Source organism: Salarias fasciatus, chromosome 15 (genome assembly GCF_902148845.1).
Source record: "Salarias fasciatus chromosome 15, fSalaFa1.1, whole genome shotgun sequence".
NCBI lineage: Eukaryota > Metazoa > Chordata > Actinopteri > Blenniiformes > Blenniidae > Salarias > Salarias fasciatus.
Window position 1 is genome coordinate 11684191 of NC_043759.1, and position 21627 is coordinate 11705817.

At 40.9% G+C, this 21627-nt stretch overlaps 2 protein-coding genes across 2 annotated transcripts; both read left to right on the top strand.

The window, feature by feature from the left end:
* Positions 1–909: 909 nt before the first annotated feature.
* Positions 910–21617, top strand: LOC115402408 (hydroperoxide isomerase ALOXE3-like). The gene is made up of 15 exons (XM_030110939.1): positions 910–1056; positions 1503–1707; positions 1800–1881; positions 1972–2094; positions 2201–2304; positions 2732–2904; positions 3777–3920; positions 5578–5781; positions 5941–6027; positions 6130–6296; positions 7400–7521; positions 7634–7734; positions 7914–8084; positions 8224–8438; positions 20289–21617. Exons 1-14 carry the CDS (start codon positions 910–912, stop codon positions 8401–8403), a joined length of 2010 nt encoding a protein of 669 aa, XP_029966799.1. The 3' UTR covers positions 8404–8438; positions 20289–21617.
* Positions 13015–20293, top strand: LOC115402406 (hydroperoxide isomerase ALOXE3-like). The gene is made up of 14 exons (XM_030110937.1): positions 13015–13249; positions 15880–16084; positions 16176–16257; positions 16348–16470; positions 16581–16684; positions 17096–17268; positions 17476–17619; positions 18304–18507; positions 18663–18749; positions 18853–19019; positions 19253–19374; positions 19487–19587; positions 19767–19937; positions 20074–20293. The coding sequence occupies exons 1-14, from the start codon at positions 13103–13105 to the stop codon at positions 20251–20253; spliced, it is 2010 nt and encodes a 669-aa protein (XP_029966797.1). The 5' UTR covers positions 13015–13102; the 3' UTR covers positions 20254–20293.
* Positions 21618–21627: the final 10 nt, after the last annotated feature.

Sequence of the window (21627 nt, forward strand, 5' to 3'; positions counted from 1 at the left end):
ACTGAAAAAACGGTGCATCGCAGGATTTTATTGTCTTGGTGCTAGATTTTTTTTTCCCATTTACTGCACTGTTAAGTGAGATTGTGCTTATATTTTTCTATGTTTATATTATTGAATTTGCATTGCTATTTGCTTGGTTTGTTAATAAAATGTTAAACTATTCTATAGTTCTAGTTTTCAGTGCAGATGCTTTAAAACTGGTTTAAAAACAATATAGCATATCGTGATTTTAATCGAGATTGAATGATATGAAAAAAAAAATCGTGATCATTTTTTTTGCCATATCGCCCAGCCCTACTGTATTATATTTAATCAACACAGCCTAGAATAAAGACAACTTGCCTCGCCACCTGCCATGATCAACACATTGAGTCCACTGGTTCACTGTTTTTTTCTTCAATCTTGTGTTTCGTTCTGTTGCATATCACTGTATAAATCTTGAAAATCTTCAAAATAAAATCTACCAACAGTGCAAAGTATTGAATACTTTGATGAGAACTGAAATGGGACATGAAGATAGTGCTATATTGAACAAAACTTAAAAACAAGGCATAAAATGGTGAAACTGAAGTGATACATCTATTTTAAGTATGATGCCAGCACAAAGTTGGTAAAAAAAAAAGAAAAAAACATGCCCACAGAACACAGCCATGAGAACAAACCACCAGAAAAATGTGCTAGATGTACCAGATGCAGACATTTTTGAGCTACTGTTCACACCCACAGCTGGAGAAACCTGTCTGGCATCACTTTTAACTCCACCCTTGATTTTATATACTCTGACCTCCTCCAGAGGTGAAACAGTCTTCAAACACACCTGCTCATCACAGCGTCAGCATCAGTCCTCTTTTCTTTCCAAAAGTATCTGTAGTCTGATTTCATTTCCTTACCAGTTTCCATCAAGTCGTCATGGCTGAATACAAACTCGAGGTGACCACAGGCACCATGAAGTATGCAGGTACGATGGACTACATTCACGCCACCTTGTTTGGAACAGAGGGGCAGAGCGAACGAACTGAGCTGGACAACGTTGGCTTTGACGCTCTCAGTGGGATGGTAGGTTCAGTTTCTAAAAACATTTTTCTCTCAGGTTTCTGAAGTTATTTTGATATTAATCATATGTAAGAGTACGATTTATCTGAATGTGATAAAGAAGATTAAAGGATAGAGATTATAGGATTTTTTGAAGGCGCTTTTTGAAGGCGCTTTTTGAAAAACGCGCATGCGCCAGACCATCCTACCTGCTCTCCTGCTTCTCCCAGGAAACGCCTATCAATGGCGGAAGCGTGCGAGCGTGAGACATTCTGACATTGCTAACTCTTTAAAGACAGACTCTACATGAAAAAGCACTTCATCAGCTTTGTCACTGTTGTATAAATTGAAATCAGGCTTGTTGGATCAGGGAGACATGTAAAATAGGAGGATATCTCACCAGGGCACCACTTGCAACAAACTATTAAAATGTTGCTGTTATTTTTTTTTCTTTCCTTGGTTACTTCCAGACAAGGACATATACCGTAAAAACCACCACGTCTCTGGGGAAACTTCTGCTGCTCAAAGTGGAAAAAGATCCTTTTTTCATTCTCTCTGAAGATGAGTGGTACTGCTCCAAAATAGTGGTGACCACCCCAGAAGGAGAAGCCATTCTGTTCCCCTGCTACAGATGGATCTCCAGGGGGGAACTGGTGGAGCTGAGAGGAGGGAAAGGTGAGCTTCACACTGACCATATGGTTTGATATAGATTATTTGACTGATAATCATTTCCATTTTTTTAACCTTGGGCTGTTTCTCCTCTCTAGCCATGAAAGTTTTTGAGGATGACTGCCCATTGCTGACTGACCACCGGAAAAAAGAGCTAACCAGTAAAAAACACTTGTACCAGTGAGTTTATAGTTGAGCAGTACACACAAAGAGCTGCATTTTGTCTCAGAAGCTTTTCAGGACAGATTTGTGTGATTTCCAAATTTTCAGATGGGCGATTACCGATGAGAAAATACCACATCGAATCCATTACACAGACATCAATGAGCTGCCAGCGGAGGTCCGGTTCTCTCTGTCCAAAGAACATGAAATACGTTTTACAAGAAAGCTCACGTGAGTCAGTAATTAGAACATGACCTGTGCATTAAAACTTATTCTGAAGCATGACTATCAGTCCCGTTTTAACATATATTTGTTGACACCGTCCTGTCTTCCTCAGTGGTGTTGAACTGCTGTTCAAAGGAATGGCCGGATCTACTGAACAATGGGAAAGCTTTGAGGACATCAAGGACATCTTCTGGTGTCGAAAGACTCCAATGTCAGGTAGAAAACAATGTCTGCAAGCATGTTAGTTTTTTAATGAGCATTGACTGCATACAGTATAAAAAAATAGCAACACCACCTGTATTATCAGGTTCACCAAGGGTAAGAAAACCATTCCAATGTGATTTCCACAATGAAAAGCATGTAACTTCTGTAAATGGTTCATTTTAGTCCATTTTATCCAGGAACTGTGAGGGAATTCTGAATTGATTGTTAACTATAGTAAGTAACAAAGCTTATCATTCACACTGAAAATATAAAGGCAATCTCATGCTGCCTACTTTAACCAGTCACATTGATTGTGATGCTTTGCTGAAGACAGCAGCTGTTTTTCTCTTATGAAAGTGAGATTAAAAAAAATAGATAAGTAATGTTGCCACAATTACCACAATAACAGAAATCTCTTTTCCAATTTTCCACCATCCAGAATATGTTGCAGAGCACTGGAAGGCAGATGAGTTTTTCGGTTACCAGTTTCTGAATGGAATGAATCCCAGTGTAATCAAGAGGTGCTCTGAACTTCCCCCAAACTTTCCTGTGACAGAGGAGATGGTGAAGCCCTTCCTGCAGGAGGGAAGCTCTCTGAAAGAGGAAATGGAGGTATGAAAGATGAGCAGGTTTAAACCTCTTTAAACCTAGGATTATATTTATTCCCTAACACTGAATTTATTCATCTGTTTAAAAAAAAAAAAAAGTTGAACAACAATGACTACGTTTACATGCAGTCAATATTCGGGTTAAGGCCAATATTCAGGTCGCTGAAACATTTGGAATGACCTGTTTACATGCTGAAAAAGACAGAGTGACTCCTGTTTACATGATCAGTAATCGATTGGGATCTCCCCATCCAAAGCACGGCGCACAGACGATGTCGTGACTGCATTTGTGCTTCATGCCACTAGGTGTGCTATTTGCATGTTCAACCTTATTTTACACAGATACCACAGAAGAAGAAGGCCAGGCTCTCTTTGCATGTTGCTAGCTGGCCAGAGGTGTGCCAGAAGAAGCGATAACATGTTAAATGATGCACCCCTTTTTCAGTAAAAGAGAATAACTGAATGATCGCTAGTTAAATAGTGTCACAAGTAGTTCCTGTACTCAAAAGACCAAGATTCCTTGCTGATAGCTCATGCGCAGAACAGTATTTCATGTCCCTTTCGACCAGAATATTCCAACGTGTGTTTATATGACCAGAAATTTGGGTTAGAAAAGCTGTAACCCAGGGGTAATATTTGGATTTTTAAAAACTGGATTATGAGCATATTTGGTTTTTGCAGGTGTTCACATGGCTGTGTGCAACTGGGTTATTGCGAATATTCCGGTTAAGAAAGGGTTATTGCCTGCATGTAAACACAGCCAATTTCACAACATATAGTTAAAATGTTGTCTTTTGTAAATGACTGTTGTTCAGCTTTCAATACAATATCTCCTAACATTCAATGGACTTTCTCTGTGTTTTTACTAAATAACAGAAAGGCAATATATTCATCTGTGATCAGAAGATAATGGACAACATACCCACAAGGGAGTACGATGGGAAACAACTGCAGGCAGCTGCTGGCTTGTGTTTGTTCTACATGAACCAGGACAACAAACTGATGCCCATTGCAATACAGGTATTTTACTGACAGAGCAAATGTAGATTTATAAAGTCCTGCCTGCACAGCCACCTTACTTTAGATTTTTGTTTGTCATACTTTTGTTTTTGAGTCTACACTTTTATTATGAAGCAGGTATAACCATAACGTTGACTAACAGTAACTTATTACATTGAAAAAATTCAGGGACACACAGTGACAGATACATGACAATGTTGGGCGTGTCCAAGTGGATGTTCACTGATTTAATTTCAGTAAACCTCAGTGCAAGGTTCACAGAAGTTGTGATGCAATTTCTTGGGGTGTAGCAAAAGAGAAATAATCAGATTCCATGTTTCCACTTTCAATTTGTTTGCTATTTTGAAAATTTGAACAGGCACTAATGAAGTGTAATCTTTGTGTTGTTTGAGTAAAAGTACTCACCACACTAAATCCAGACAAATTGACCTTGCGACTGTTGGATGTTGCAAGTATTAAAGGTGCATTAAGGAGTTTGCTTGTTTTATGCGAAACAACAGCCCCTGCAGGCCTTGGGCGTAACTGCAGCTTCGGGAAACGCTCGTGTCTGTGGCTTGCGTCCATGTACATGCACGGAAGAGGGGAACTCCTTCCTCGCTTTTTAGTAGCGCTAGAGTAAAATGTGTTTCTTTTGCCTGGCGGGGTCTGTGCTGGAGTTGTGGCAGTGCTATAGAAGCCAGTCTTTTCTTACTTTCTGGAAGCTCCATCCTCAGTACTGCTCAGTTGTTGCTCGTTAAGCATCTGGCGGAGTAATGGCGGACAAAACGAAACTTAAGGAAATCAGGCCAGCGGGAGCACGCATTACGTCACCTCTCTAATTCTCAGCAAAAAAATTCTGGTGCCGGATCGGCACTGCAACTGTCAAGTGACAATTTAGCGCTGTTAGCTGTACTTACGATGAATGTATCAGGGCACATTGCACACACCATTGAATATTTGCAACATATTTATGGTGGAAAAAAAGTATTTTAAAAGTTGAAAAACTCTTAAAGGTGCTGTAGGCAGGATTCCGCATCTCTGCCATCTTGCTTAGGGTTACCTAAGTAAGATGGCGATTTGACCCATCTAAGATGGCGATTTGAAACCCAGCACAGCCAATCCGGTCCTGTTTTCTCTGACATCACGCCCTTACGCAAGTTAAGCCCCTCCCACTAGAACGTGCGACGAACACCCCTCGACCAATCACGGTTAGAGCCTCAGGGCTCTTGTGATTGGTCAAAGATACCTGAAGCTGTCGAGATTCCTTTTCAGCTCAGAACAGAGACAGATGGAAACGCTGCGCCCTCGCGGTAGTGCAATTATGCTACACTCCTAAAGGATTATCAATGGATACTCTAACATTTAATCCAAAGAAAACACAGAAAAATTAGCATTGACTAGCAAAATCCTGCCTACAGCACCTTTAATGCACCTTTAAGCTCTGGATTATTATCATACAAATAACGAGAAGCCACAAAAACAAAATCATCTCCTCATGAAGTTTTGCCAAGTCCGTTATGTGCAACAAGCACTGAGCCTATAGTGTTGTAACCCAACCGTCCTTATAGGTGCACATTCTTCTGTACCACATAAATCAGACACTCTGCACCGTTGACATGAGACCTTTTACGCTTGTGAAGCACATAATGCATTTTTCTGTACTACGTCTTTTTTTCAGTTGCACCAACAGCCCTCCGAGCAAAACCCCATCTTTCTTCCCAGCGACTCAGAGACAGACTGGCTACTAGCCAAGATATTTGTCAAAAGTGCCGATGCAATTGAATATCAAGCAGTCTATCACCTCATGGGCACTCATTTTTTGGCAGAAGTCTTTGCTGTTGCTGCTCTCCGCAACTTTCCTGTGATTCATCCGCTCTACAAGGTACAATTATACAGCTTAAATATTTGGGAAGGTGATATAAGTCATATTGAGAGAAAATCTTTTTGGGTCACAGGTGTCTTTGTGGTACATTTAAGTAGAAACTTGCATCTTTGTCTGATTTTGACTTTTTTTTTGTTTGTCCCTCCTTGGTCCCTACAGTTCCTGATCCCGCACTTCCGGTACACTCTGCACATCAACACTCTGAGTCGTACCATACTGTTCGGACCTAAAGGAGCTTTAAATACGGTATGAATTCATGAATCTATGTTGCAAAGATTACCAATCCATAATACGGCTAAAATAATAGGTTGGTTTTCTGTTTTTGCATTTTTTTCTTGTTTAAATAAGAGTACACTTGGATATGAAGGAATGAAAGAGATTATCCGGAGAGGTCTGTCTGAAATGACCTACAGCTCCCTCTGTCTGCCAGAGAACATCACTGCACGAGGACTGGAATCAGTTCCCAACTTTTACTACAGGGATGATGGACTGAAGCTGTGGAACATCATCAACAGGTCTCAATTATTACATTATAACATTAAAAATAGTGCTGGGCAACGATTAAATTTCTTAATCGCGATTAATCGCATAGTTTTTCTGCAATTAATCGCATTATGTACATAAAACAATAATGAATTCAAAAGTACTCTGTAATGATCATCCTGCCCCTAGTCGGGTACAGGGACCCGACTAGGGGCAAATAGCATAATTTAACAATTCATCAAATATGATTTATAGTAACTTAAAAACGTAAAATACCAAGTCTTTACCAAGATTGCCACCCCTGACCCCCCCCAACACACACACACACACACACACACACACACACACACACACACACACACACACACACACACACACACACACCAGCAGGAGCAGAGGAAAGACGAAGTTTGTTATGAGCACACACATCCTCAAACTTCGTTCTATTTCTGACCTTCAGAAAGAGAAGGCAGGATAAATTCAGTCACACCAAATTTTGCCTCGTTAATACAGATTGTGTGTTGAAGGGAAATTGACTTTATTTTGCGTGTTTTCAGCGCCTGAAGAATGCAGAGCAGCCGAAACGATCTGCCGGCAAAAGACGCGATTTAAGTTTCACTTTCGTTTTTGTCATATTTGCGCTCCTTATGTCAGTTTGTGCCTTATACCAGCCTTTTCCTCCCGATTTTTCTGATAATTCGGCTGAGTTCATTATGGCAAATAATGAGGAATGGACCGTGTTTCACCGCAGAAAGCACAGCAGATGTGTGTGCGTTTTTGACGCTCAGCTGGAGCACAATGTGTGTGTGTGTGTGTGTGTGTGTGTGTGTGTGTGTGTGTGTGTGTGTGTGTGTGTGTGTGTGTGTGTGTGTGTGTGTGTGTGTGTGTGTGTGGGGGGGTTAACCCCTGATGAAAATATTTGTTGGCGTTAAGGAAGCAGTGCGTTAACGTGCCCAGCCCTAATTAAAAATGTTACCACGTTGCAAAGAGATTAACACCAATGCAAATAGAGAAAGTCCTATTGGATATATGTAAAAATCCCTCTGTCACAATAAGATGATGTGCAGTTAGACAGTTTGGGAATAAAGAAGTTTGTAAAAGTTTTTGATCATGTAAATGGGCATGTTTTCACCAGCTTCGTGAAGAAAGTAGTGGAGCACTACTATCCCTCAGACAATGATGTGGTAAAAGACACCGAGCTGCAGGACTGGATCAGTGAGATATTCACACATGGCTTCCTGACAAACACACTTGCAGGTAAGTTCCACAAATGATCTGATTATGTCAATGAAACTCTGTAATATCACTGTGGTACTCAATTATTTCCTGCATCCCATGGCTGAATTAACAATGACTGTGCTGCCAACAGGGTTTCCAACAACATTTGATGCTGTTGAGGAAGTCGTCAAGTTCATCACCATGCTCATCTTCACAGTGACGGCTCAGCATGCGGCACTCAATAATGGACAGGTGGGAAAACAGAGGAGCATCTGGAAGACCTGCTTAATACATTATCTTTTCATGGGAATTTGGTGTGATATTAGCTGGAATCCACATTCATTCTGATATAATTTAGTTTTTCTTGGAAAGCTTCATCAAAAATAAATATTCACCCTGACACACTAACAAAGACTTAAACTATATTGCAGTTTGACTTCCTTTCCTGGATGCCCAATGCCTCACTCCTGACACGCAGACCTCCTCCAACCACCAAGGGGCAGTCAAGCATAGAGACAATTTTGGAGACTTTCCCAAACATTGGAGAAACTGTCAAGTTTGCAGCACTAACTGTGGTGCTCTCAGAGAAGTACTCTGACATGGTGAGTGTTGATGAACACACTCACAAAGCTGGCTGGTTATTACAAAAAGTACACAATGCTGATGTGCTGGGGAAAAGAAAAAGCTGCAGTTTTATCTGAACATTTGTGAAGTCTTTGTATTTATTTCATATGTTTGCAGGTCCTCTTGGGTGCTTACACTGAGGAGTGGTTCCAGGAACCAGCCGTGAAGCAGATGATCAAGGAATTTCAAGCAGATCTGTCCAACTTGACTGACATTATTGCTGCAAGAAACAGTGAACTTGAGCTGCCCTACACATATCTGAGCCCAACTGAGATAGAAAACAGTGTCACTATCTAAGATAGTTGGGAAGAGCCCGAATTACAAGTTTACACATGTCAGGGTTTTTGTTTTGTTTTGGTGGGGTTTAAAGGGGGGGGGGGGGGGGGGGGGGGGTATTACGTGTTTTTTTAGCCCTTTAGTATCAATCTACAGCACACTCAAGCAACAGCTTGTCCAAAGTTGGATGGTGAAAGTTGCATGTCTCAAAAAAAAACTTCAGTCAAATTTGCCTCTGCATCAGGGCTGCCTCAAACGACTGGAAATAGGTTCCTGTCTCTTTAAGAATCTCCTCACCATCGCAACACGCCCCCCTCAGAGCGTCCATCTCAGCTATTTGCGGTGTATTTCCCCTGCGCGCGAGCTGTGCAGGAGGAGCTGTGCAGACTACGTCAGAGCTGGGGCGGAGCTGTGCAGCACGGAGCGTTTCAGCGCTCAACATGGCTGTCAGGGGGAGATTCAGGGATTGCTCAAATATGCATGAATGGTTCAGGTAACAACTCCATGCATCTTTTCAGGGCGGCACGGTGGGTGAGTGGTTAGCACTCTTGCCTCACAGCAAGAAAGTCACGGATTCGAGCCCCAGACCATGCGGGCCTTTCTCTGTGGAGCTTGCATGTTTCTCCCCGTGTCTGGATGGGTTTCCTTCGGGATCTCCAGTTTCCCCCATCAACCGATAACATGCATGATAGGTCAATCCTCCAGTCAGGTGATTCTGACCGTTAGCCTGGCTCTACATCTGGAGATGGGTCCCCGGGCACTCTCCACAACTGCCCACTCCTCCTTACAGAATGCTTCAGCGGCATCGAAGGATGGGTTAAATGCAGAGGACGAATTTTGTTGTACATTCACTGTATAATGACAAATAAAGCACCTTCACCTTCTTAATGGGGAAATCACACTTTAGCATTATACAAAGCTCAAAAAAGTGGATTTTGCATAATAACCCTCCTTTAATACTGCCAGCAGCTGACTCTCCCTCCAATTTGCTGGGGTTTTTCCATGGCACCTGGTCTCTGTGGATCCCATACTGCTGTTGTGAACTAGCTTTGCCTAACATGACCTACACCCAACAGTATTTCCACTTTGTCAGAAAAGCTGACACACAGTGTTCTGCTTGTTATCTGCCATTGTATTCCCATGTCAACTTTAATGCAACTCTGGCTGCAGGGTTTTTTTTAATCGATGTAACATTGCTCCACATGTCTCTTTTATGTATGTGGATAACTGCACTAGAGGGAACATTCAGTTAGGTAATGCTATTATCTGAAGTTTTCAGGTTACATCATAACCCCAAAAAACATTATATTATACTGGTGAAAAAAGAACGAGGAAGAGGAGGAGGAAAATGTGGACACAGTTGTTGATTTTTCAAAACAGTTATGATTTGTTATATCCGTGTACCCGTTTACACATGTAGACGTTGACATCCCTCAAGTCCAGACAGCCTTTCTGTGTGGAGTTTTCATGTTCAGGTGTGTTTTTCTCTCAGGCTTCCTCCGATAGTCCATTTTGACAGTCATTGTTCAACTGGAATGATGGATGTTTGTTATTCCAGCTGCATAAAAATCCACGTTCCTTTCTAATCTGTGATTTCTGGATCGAGTTTGCTACTAGCCAAGATTCTCATAGAAAAGACAGACAAAAATCAATCGGAGGCAGACTATCACCAGTTGGGCAATCACTTTATGGCAGTTGTCTTTGTTGCTGCTGCTCTCTGCAGCTTCTCTTCAAATTTCCTTCTCTCAGAGGTATAATTACACGTGACAGAGCAGATCAATCAGTAAGATTTACAACAGTTAAACTTGTTTTCTTGTTCTAGGTCAGTACCGTTCAATTGATTTGGAAAGGGGACCAGTTCCTCAATTTGAGGAAGAATGAGGGCTATTTTACACTGGCAGTGTTGCAGATCCGGAACAGATCCGCTGCAGAAAATTACATCACACACAGGAGTTAGCAAAACGGAGCTGGCTTTGTTGTTTTTGCTCTTCCGCAGCTGATTCACAAGGTTTTTGTGACAAAGTTGACAAAAAGTCATTAGATTATCACTGTGGTGGTTTTTGTTGTGGGCTGTGTTTTTGTAATTTTTTCATTTATTCCTTGAGTTGCTTTGTGTTTAAAGGTTCAATCTGAGTTCGGCTTGAAGTCAAGATTCTTCCTCCCACAGATACAATATGTGGATATTTGGTAACAGCATGTGTTCCAATGTAACTCCAAATATCCTCTCCAGTGACCTGGGGACGAATAGAGTTCAGTGGTTTGTTTCTGTGTTGTCTCTGAGTCGTAAATCCCATTGACATGAAGCTGATATATCTGATATTGTGGTGTCTGTTGGGAGGGAGTTTCTTCACATTAGAAGGGGCTGGGTTTGCTGACGTGGGGAGGTGTGGTGCACTGTTGGTGGGATTAAATAGGCAGAAGTGTTCTGTCAAGGGATCCTTCCTGGGATGACAGCTGTCACTGTGCATGTGAAGAATAAACCTCATTTGATCCAGATCCCTCGTCTGTCTCCTCTTTCTGCGACCGCCACAACATGCTGATTTCAACATGAAGTCCAACATTGTTGGGGGTTTGTAATTCATACAAAAGTGTCGGCCAGAGGTTTTTATCCCACATATGACAATTGACTACAATATTAAATAATTCTAAGCATCTTAAGGAAGCCATTCCAAAAGTGAAATCATCTCAAGCACTTCTCAAAAGCAGTAGTGACTGTTCAATAGGGGCAGGTGGAGCACAGCGCCACCAGGAGTCACCAGAAAGGACTGCTGGCAAACTTTTATAAATTCTTTAAGATTATCTGAAATATCTGTTACGGAAACGTAGAACTGTCACAGTGAAGAAATAGATTTCTGAGCTGTATGTCGTTATAACGAGACAGTTTTCTCGCAATAACAAGATAGTTTCTCGTAATAACTAGACAGATGTGCAGGGCAATTACTTTAACAAATCCAACACTATTCTCTTCAATAAAGTCCCCATTATATCAGTCTCTTTTTTTAAAAAACTCCTAACATATAACATGAATATAACTTTCAATATGATCCAAGCATAAACAAGATAGCATTTCCCATTTATAGTTCAACAATATAGGATTCAGTAACACAGATAACATGACTGGTCGCATAAAATATCTTCTACCACCTGCATACGTGCAACGGTGACCAGCACAGCGTCGACAAAGGGCAAAACAGCAATCACACAAAACTGAGCAACACATAAAATACTGATCAACAACAACAGAAAGCTACTTAATTCTCCTAAAATACGGTATATCCGACTCTTTTCTTAAAACGACCTCATGCCTTTTATCTCGTGACTTCGCAGGAGTCCGCATGCTAAGGCAACACTCTGAAAAGCAGCCATAACTCACCGGAGTATCAATTTCCTGAGGGGTTCAAGGGGTTTCCACGCATCCGGTCGACTCCTGTGCTTCTGTAGTTGATACTGGTCAAACATGTAACTTAAATATTTTGTCTAAAATAATCGAAGCTTCAGCTCAGTGTCTGCGTAGTCACGCGCAGGCCGAAGGGAGAGAACCAAGATGGCGGATCTCAGCGCACCAAAATCCATAACGTTTATTTTAGGGACAATAACGGCTCTCTGCTGCCACCTAGTGACCAACTTAGAGCATTAACTCCACAGAAATCAATGAAACAAATCATACATAAAACACAAAATTATGAACCCCAGAAATAATACTGGCTTCCTCCAAAAGTTAATAAAATGATGTACAAGAAGAATCATTGTGGGAAAAATAAATATGTCAGTTTTTATATACATTTGAACAAAAAGTGTAATTCACACCCCTCTCTATAATCAATTGAAAAACCTTCATAAACGAGTACAGCAATCAAACTATTTCTGTCATTACTGGGCAGATTTTTGCATTTCTCCACTATTTTTTTAAACATGTCCTCTATTTTGTCCTCGTCACATGTCCCTCTAACCTGCAGTGTTACATTTAACCTGCTGTATTATATTTATTCAACACAGCAGAGTATTAACCAGCATTATTTTTTCCAACAATAACATTATGGAAATAGTTCATCTATCCCCAGTTCTGATGAGGACCATAATACACTCAGGAATGGCATTAAATTTAATTCTTGAAGTGTTGCTTTAATACTGGTGGAACTGGGTTGGTGACTGATCACTGCCCTAGAATAAAGACAAATCTTGCCTCGCCACATGTCATGATCAACATTTTGAGTACACTGGTCAGTTCTGACTTTTCTCTTCAATCTTGTGTTTCGCTGTGTTGCCTATCACTGTATAAACCTTTAAAATAAAGTCTACCAACAGTGCAAAGTGTTGAATACTTTGAAGAGAACTGAAAAGAAGATAGTGCTGTATTTGAACAAAACTACTCAAAAACAAGGCATAAAATGGTGAAACTGAAGTGATACACCTATTTTGAATATGATGCCAAAAAAAAAAAAACATGCAAATGGAACACAGCCATGGAAACAAAACACTGGGAAATGTGCTAGATGTACCAGGATGCAGACATTTCTGAGTTTCTGTTCACACCCACAGCTGGAGAAACCTGTCTGGCATCACTTTTTAACTCCACCCTTGATATTATCTACTCTGACCTCCTCCAGAGGTGAAACAGTCTCCAAACACACCCGCTCATCACAGCGTTATCAATCCTCTTTTCTTTTCAAAAGTATCTGTAGTCTGATTTCATTTCCTCACCAGTTTCCATCAAGTCGTCATGGCTGAATACAAACTCGAGGTGACCACAGGCACCATGAAGTATGCAGGTACGATGGACTACATTCACGCCACTTTGTTTGGAACAGAGGGGCAGAGCGAACGAACTGAGCTGGACAACTTTGGCTTTGACGCTCTCAGTGGGATGGTAGGTTCAATTTCTAAAAACATTTTTTTCCTCAGATTTCTGAAGTTATTTTGATATTTGTAACAGTACTGTTCATCTGAATGTGATAAATAATATAATATTAAGATAGCTTTTCGTGCAACTGAAAATACGAAGAACAATGTAAAGATAAACACATTTTAAAATCAAGACTATTACTACTTAAATAAGTTGGATTGGTGTTCAATAGAAGGCGACGAATTTAAACTAAGTTTGAAGTAGATACACAGTGTGAATTCTCTTGAAGCATCACTAAAATAATTGCAAGAAGGAAAAATCAAAGCCTTGCCTGTCAATTTGCTTAACCAAACTTAATGGGTTTTTGTTTTGTTCCATTTCATTTCTCAAACGTTTACTCAGTCACAGCGTTTCCCTCTGGGGTTGAAATTCCAAAGGATTTCACAACGAGCAAAGTTGCCCATCCCTTCACAGGGTATTGCGTCACTATATTGGTGGTTTACAGGATTTCATAATTCCGTACAGTAATTGATGGGTGTGCTCACGAGGGACACCTGGGGACTCTCATTCATGTTTTCCTGCTCCAGCGCTCAGGATTTAATTTGATGGTTCATTGTGAAACTCTGTAGAGGCACGATACCAGCCTGTTCACGTGAACCAGCTTTGTTTCCATCTTTAACATCGTAAGTCATGACACGTAAGTCATGACACGTAAGTGTACGAAACTGCAAATGACATGAAGCATATAATTGCTGTACAACAATAGAAAAACACACATTTTGAATCACGTTTTGTTGACTTTGTCTGACAGATAATTCCACTTTAATCACTGAGCTTACATTGCACAGTGATGTTTCCGAGGAATGTATCATGTTGAAAGGTGTTCCTTGTCTACAGCTTGTGAGTAAATTAATTCAGCTGGTGTCTTAGATATTAGAATCACCACTGAATATTACTCTATTATGGAAATATACAACTGCCACAGTAAAGAAAGATTTTTCTGAGCCGTTTCTCCTTATTACACGAAAGTTTTCTCATTATAAATTACATAGCTTTTTTTGTAAATATAACAGCTTTTAATTACAGTTCATAGATTCAGACTTCTGACATCATCAACTCTTTAAAGACAGACAAAACCAAAAAGCTTCTTTAAAAAATATATATATTAAATCAAGTGTTGTAGTATATTCAGCAGGAGACAAATTTAGGCTAGGCTGCTGTGATTTTGGTGACACTGTTGTAAATACCATCCATTCATCCATCGCTTATCCGGGACCGGGGGCAGCAGTCTAACCAGAGATGCCCAGACTTCCCTGTCCCCAGACACTTCCTCCAGCTCTTGCGGGAGGATCCCAAGACAATCCCAGGCCAGCCGAGAGACAGTCTCTCCAGCTGGTCCGAGGTCTTCCCCGGGGTCTCCTCCCAGTGGGACATGCCCGGAACACCTCCCCATGGAGGCGTCCAGGAGGCATCCTAAACAGATGCCTGAGCCACCTCAGCTGGCCCCTCTCGATGTGGAGGAGTAGTGGCTCTACTCCGAGCTCCTCCCTGGAGACTGAGCTCCTCACCCTATCTCTAAGGGAGCGCCCAGCCACCCCACAGAGGAAACTCATTTCAACCGCTTGTATCCAGAATCTTGTCCTTTTGGTCATGACCCAAAGTTCATGACAAGAGGTGAGGGTAGGAGCATAGATTGACCAGTAAATCGAGAGCTTCGCCTTTCGACTCAGCTCCCTCTTCACCACGACAAACCAACACAACGACTGCATCACTGCAGCCGCTGCACCGATCCGCCTGTCAATCTCACGCTCCATCCGTCCTTCACTCGTGAACAAAACCCCAAGATAATTAAACTCCTTCACTTGGGCCAGAGTCTCCACTGACCTTCTTCCGGTCGAGGATTATGGCCTTGGATTTGGAGGTGCTGATCCTCATCCCTGTCGCTTCAAACTCGGCTGCGAACCGCCCCAGTGCATGCTGAAGGTCCAGGTTCGGTGGAGCCAACAGGACAACATCATCTGCAAAAAGCAAAGATGAAATCCTGTGGTTCCCAAACCGAACCCCCTCCGGCCCCTCTGGTCATAAATACCAACGACATTAATGGATATTTTTGCATTAACGGTGTTCACAGTTGCAGGGGTCATTGCAATTTGCAGTAGGTCTTATGAAAAAGGTTACTCTATGCCTTAATAATTTCACACAGCGTCTGTGTTTGCATGTATTGAGAGAGACATTGTTAATTTCTTGGTTTGATCTGTGGAGGCCTTCCACCAATACAAGGTTTACCTTACCTTCACACACGGTCGACTCAGCTGCTGCCCAGACAACCCGAAGCTGAACAGGAGAGCAAAGAAGATGGTTGAATCTTTTTTTACAGACATACATGCACTTTTAAAACTCAAACTGTAGTCTTAAACCTATACTTAAATCTCTGCATAGCTAGAGCTAAATGCTTCTCACGGTGCTTCCATCCTCCTGTTTCACACTTAAAAGTGAACAGCACTTTATCAGGTTTTTCACTGTTGAATAAATTGAAATCAGGCTTGTTGGATCAGGGAGACATGTAAAATAGGAGGATATCTCACCAAGGCACCACTTGCAACAAACTATTAAAATGTTGCTGTTATTTTTTTTCTTTCCTTGGTTACTTCCAGACAAGGACATACACCATAAAAACCACCACGTCTCTGGGGAAACTTCTGCTGCTCAAAGTGGAAAAAGATCCTTTCTTCATTCTCTCTGAAGATGAGTGGTACTGCTCCAAAATAGTGGTGACCACCCCAGAAGGAGAAGCCATTCTGTTCCCCTGCTACAGATGGATCTCCAGGGGGGAACTGGTGGAGCTGAGAGGAGGGAAAGGTGAGCTTCACACTGACCACATGGTCTGATAAAGATTATCTGACTGACAATCATTTTCATTTTTTAACTTTGTACTGTTTCTCCTCTCCAGCCATGAAAGTTTTTGAGGACGACTGCCCATTGCTGATTGACCATCGGAAAAAAGAGTTAACCAGTAAAAAACGCTTATACCAGTGAGTTTACAGTTGAGCAGTACACACAAAGAGCGGCATTTTGTCTCAGAAGCTTTTCAGGACAGATTTGTGTGATTTCCAAATTTTCAGATGGGCGATTACCGATGAGAAAATACCACATCGAATCCATTACACAGACATCGATGAGCTGCCGGCGGAGGTCCGGTTCTCTCTGTCCAAAGAACATGAAATACGTTTTACAAAAAAGCTCACGTGAGTCAGTAATTAGAACATGACCTGTGCATTAAAACTTATTCTGAAGCATGACTATCAATCCCTTTATAATTTACATATATTTGTTGGCACTGTCCTTTCTTCCTCAGTGGTGTTGAACTGCTGTTCAAAGGAATGGCCGGATCTACTGAACAATGGGAAAGCTTTGAGGACATCAAGGACATCTTCTGCTGTCGGAAAACTCCAATGTCAGGTAGAAAACAATGTCTGCAAACATGTTAGTTTTTTAATGAGCACTGACTGCATACAGTATAAACAAATAACATCACCTGTATTATCAGGTTTACCAAGGGTAAGAAAACCATTCCAATGTGATTTCCACAATGAAAAGCCGCTAACCTTTTTAAATGGTTCATTTTAGTCAATTTTGTGAGGGAATTCTGAATTGATTGTTAAGGATAGTAAGTAACAAAGCTTATCATTCTCACTGAAAATAAAAAAAAGCAATGTAGTGCTGCCTACTTTTACCAGTCACATTGATGCTTTGCTGGACTGTTTTTCTCTCATTAAAGTGAGATATATATAAAAAAAAATACTGACAAAAATAATGTTGCAACAATTACCACAATAACAGAAATCTATTTTCCCATTTCCCACCATCCAGACTATGTTGCAGAGCACTGGCAGGCAGATGAGTTTTTTGGTTACCAGTTTCTGAATGGAACGAATCCCAGTGTAATCAAGAGGTGCTCTGAACTCCCCCCAAACTTTCCTGTCACAGAGGAGATGGTGAAGCCATTCCTGCAGGAGGGAAGCTCTCTGAAAGAGGAAATGAAGGTATGAAAGATGAGCAGGTTTGAAGCTCTTTTTAGGATTATATTTATTCCCGAACACTGAATTTATTCATCTGTTTAAAAAAAAAAGTTGAACAAAATTTTTACAACATATAGTCAAAATGTTGTCTTTTGTAAATGACTGTTGTTCAGCTTTCAATACATCTCCTCACATTTGATGGACTTTCTCTGTGTTTTTACCAAATAACAGAAAGGCAATATATTCATCTGTGATCAGAAGATAATGGACAAGATACCCACGAGGGAGTACGATGGGAAACCTCTGCAGGCAGCTGCTGGCTTGTGTTTGTTCTACATGAACCCGGAAAACAAACTGATGCCCATTGCAATACAGGTATTTTACTGACAGAGCAAATGTAGATTTATAAAGTCCTCCCTGCACAGCCACCTTATTTTTTTTGTTTGTCATACTTGTTTTTGAGTCAACGGTTTTATTATGAAGTAGGTATAATTGTAATGTTGATTAACAGTCACTTATGTTGAAATAATTCAGGGACACACAGTGACAGAATCATGACATTGTTGGGCGTGTCCAAGTGGATGTTTACTGATTTAATGTCAGTAAATCTCAGTGCAAAGTCCACAAAAGTTGTGATGCAATTTCTTGGGGTGTAGCAAAAGAGAAATAATCAGATGCCCATGATTCCACTTTCAATTTGTTTGCTACTTTGGAAATTTGACCAGACACTAATGAAGTGTCGTGTTTGTGGCGTTTGTGTTAAAGTACTCACCACACTAAATCCAGACAAATAGATTCTGCTACAGTCTGATGTTGCAAGTATTAAGATCTGAATTATCACAAAAATAATGGGAAGCCACAAAAAAAATAACCTCCTCATTAAGTTTTGCCAAGTCCCTTATGTGCAACAAGCACTGAGCCGATGGTGTTGTAACCCAACGGTCTATCAGTACACATTCTTCTGGACCTTATAACTCTGACACTCTGCACCGTTGACATGAGACCTTCTACCCTTGCAAAGCACTTAATGCATTTGTCTGCATTATGTCTTTTTTTCAGTTGCACCAACAGCCCTCCGAGCAAAACCCCATCTTTCTTCCCAGCGACTCAGAGACAGACTGGCTGCTAGCCAAGATATTTGTCAAAAGTGCCGATGCAATGGAATATCAGGCAATCTATCACCTCATGGGCACTCATTTTTTGGCAGAAGTCTTTGCTGTTGCTGCTCTCCGCAGCTTTCCTGTGATTCATCCGCTCTACAAGGTACAATTATACAGCTTATATATTTGAGATGATGATATAACTCATCCTGAGAGAAAACCTCTTTGGGTCACAGGTGTCTTTGTGGTACAATTATGCAGAAACTTGTATCTTTGTCTGATTTTGACTTTCTGTTTGTCCCTCCTTGGTCCCTACAGTTCCTGATCCCACACTTCCGCTACACTCTGCACATCAACACTCTGAGTCGTACCATCCTGTTCGGACATAAAGGAGCTTTAAATACGGTATGAATTCATGAATGTATGTTGCAAAGATTACCAATCCATAATACGGCTAAAATAATAGGTTGATTTTCTGTTTTTGCATTTTTTTTCTTGGTTAAATCAGAGTACACTTGGATATGAGGGAATGACAGAGCTTATCCGGAGAGGTCTGTCTGAAATGACCTACAGCTCCCTCTGTCTGCCAGAGAACATCACTGCACGAGGACTGGAATCAGTTCCCAACTTTTACTACAGGGATGATGGACTGAAGCTGTGGAACATCATCAACAGGTTTCAATTATTACATTATAACCCAGTCCCGGATAAGCGGTGGAAAATGGATGGATGGACATTAAAAATGTTGCCACATTGCAAAGAGATTAACACCAATGCAAATAGAGAAAGCCCTATTGAATATATGTAAAAATCCCTCTGTCACAATAAGATGATGTGCAGTTAGACAGTTTGGGAATAAAGAAGTTTGTAAAAGTTTTTGATCATGTAAATGGGCATGTTTTCACCAGTTTCGTGAGGAAAGTAGTGGAGCACTTCTATCCCTCAGACAACGATGTGGTAAAAGACACCGAGCTGCAGGACTGGATCAGTGAGATATTCACACATGGCTTCCTGGCAAACAAACTTGCAGGCAAGTTCCACAAATGATCTGATTTTGTCAATGAAACAGTATAATATTACTGTGTTGCTCAATTATTTCCTGCATCCCATGGCTGAATTAACAATGACTGTGCTGCCAACAGGGTTTCCTACAACATTTGATGCTGTTGAGGAAGTCGTCAAGTTCATCACCATGCTCATCTTCACAGTGACGGCTCAGCATGCGGCACTCAATAATGGACAGGTGGGACAACAGAGGAGCATCTGGCAGACCTGCTTCATACATTATCTTTTTATGAGAATTTGGTGTGATATTAGCTGGAATCCACATTCCATCTGACATAATGTAGTTTTCCTTGGAAAGCTTGATCAAAAATAAACATTCACCCTGACACACTAACAAAGACTTAAACTATATTGCAGTTTGACTTCCTCTCCTGGATGCCCAATGGCTCGCTCCTGACACGCAGACCTCCTCCAACCACCAAGGGGCAGTCAAGCGTAGAGACAATTTTGGAGACTTTCCCAAACATTGGAGAAACTGTCAAGTTTGCAGCACAAGCTGTGGTGCTCTCAGAGAAGTACTCTGACATGGTGAGTGTTGATGAACACACTCACAAAGTTGGCTGATTATGACAAATACAGAATGCTGATGTGCTGGGGAAAAGAAAAAGCTGCAGTTTTGGCTGAACATGTGTGAAGTCTTTGTATTTATTTCATATGTTTGCAGGTCCTCTTGGGTGCTTACACTGAGGAGTGGTTCCAGGAGCCAGCCCTGAAGCAGATGATCAAGGAATTTCAAGCAGATCTGTCCAACTTGACTGACATTATCACTGTAAGAAATAGTGAACTTGAACTGCCCTACACATATCTGAGCCCAACTGAGATAGAAAACAGTGTCACTATCTAAGATAGTTGGGAAGAGCCCGAATTACAAGTTTACACATGTCAGGTTTTTGTTTTGTTTTGGGGGTTTTTAATACTGAGAGGTGTGTTCATTTAATTCAGATGTGACAAAATTTAAAGGGATTTAAACTCATATTACTGGTTGAACACAAATCAAAAAAATGCCTGAATCATGTTTCAATAGAGTATCTATCTATCGTCTGTGCTTTGATTCTGTTCAGGGTCGCTGGAGCTGATAACAGCTAGGCTTCCTCCCATTGTCTATTGTGACACCCATTGTTCAACTAGGACGATGAATGTTTCTTATTCCACCTGCATAAATCCCCTGTTGGGCAATCACTTTATAGCAGTTGTCTTTGTTGTTGCTGAAGAAGAACAATCATCATCATCATCATCCTCATCTTGGAGTGATTATCATTCCTGTAAACAATCACTGAAGCATCAGAGAAGTGAAGATGCCAGAGCACTGTGCAGCACATTCTTCTGCCTGCCATGGAACTGGGCTGTTCGTTATGAGTCAAGTAAATTAATCTGCTGAACCGTGTCCAGGAATATGTGTTGTACACTTTTTCATTTCTCAAACGGCATCTGTTAAACTAAAACATTTCAGTGGGAATCATCTGGCCACTCCCCCTTCCCAATTAAACAATGCATATACTGTCGTTTCTTTTATTTGGACAGCCAAGTATTAATTAATTTTACTGTTATGGCCCTGTCTACACTAAAGGTACTTTTAAAGATGTATTCACTCACACACTTGAATAGTAACATTGATTATGATCGTAACCATTCAACTCCGGCGGCCAGGCTGTAGATAATCATGAATAAGTGGCCATTTATTTCCCTCTCTCAGAAAAACACGAACAATGACAAAAAACTGAAAATTCCGGATGAATTTCTGATTTGTGTTTGAGCCTCACGGGCTACTGTAGCTACTTGCTGTGTATTTTGACAAGATTTTTCATTATCATCCCTTTTTTATGAGTCAGGAAAATATACACCACTTATTTAAATTATTAGATTCTGTGCTTTGCATTGAGCAAGTGAAGTGTTGAGTTTAATTTGTTCCAGCAAGTTCTGTGGCTGATGTGCTAATGAAGCACATCATTGCGCACGTAAGCAACTTTACATGTGCACGTAAGACTTTTAAAAGGAGCATGTAAAACTCCTTAAAAAAATTTGATGTCCCTGGGGGCTCCGTAGAATCATATAATCATATCAATAACAATCAAGTACAATATACATCCTTAAACCAATTCTCTCAATAAAAATCTCCATCAGCCTGAACAGTTTGAGTTCATTTCGTTCTGTTTGTGTCTGTGTGTCCTCCATGTCTGATGTTTATAATAAACTGGAATAGAAGTTGAAAACTGATCGA

Bases quoted from the DNA above. Each gene is read 5' to 3' on its own strand.
- LOC115402406 (XM_030110937.1), top strand. From the start codon at position 13,103: ATGGCTGAATACAAACTCGAGGTGACCACAGGCACCATGAAGTATGCA. The intron at 16,085-16,175 runs GTGAGCTTCACA...TCTCCTCTCCAG, and splicing joins GGAGCTGAGAGGAGGGAAAG to CCATGAAAGTTTTTGAGGAC. The intron at 19,588-19,766 runs GTGGGACAACAG...ACTATATTGCAG, and splicing joins CGGCACTCAATAATGGACAG to TTTGACTTCCTCTCCTGGAT.
- LOC115402408 (XM_030110939.1), top strand. From the start codon at position 910: ATGGCTGAATACAAACTCGAGGTGACCACAGGCACCATGAAGTATGCA. The intron at 1,057-1,502 runs GTAGGTTCAGTT...GGTTACTTCCAG, and splicing joins TTGACGCTCTCAGTGGGATG to ACAAGGACATATACCGTAAA. The intron at 8,085-8,223 runs GTGAGTGTTGAT...ATATGTTTGCAG, and splicing joins CAGAGAAGTACTCTGACATG to GTCCTCTTGGGTGCTTACAC.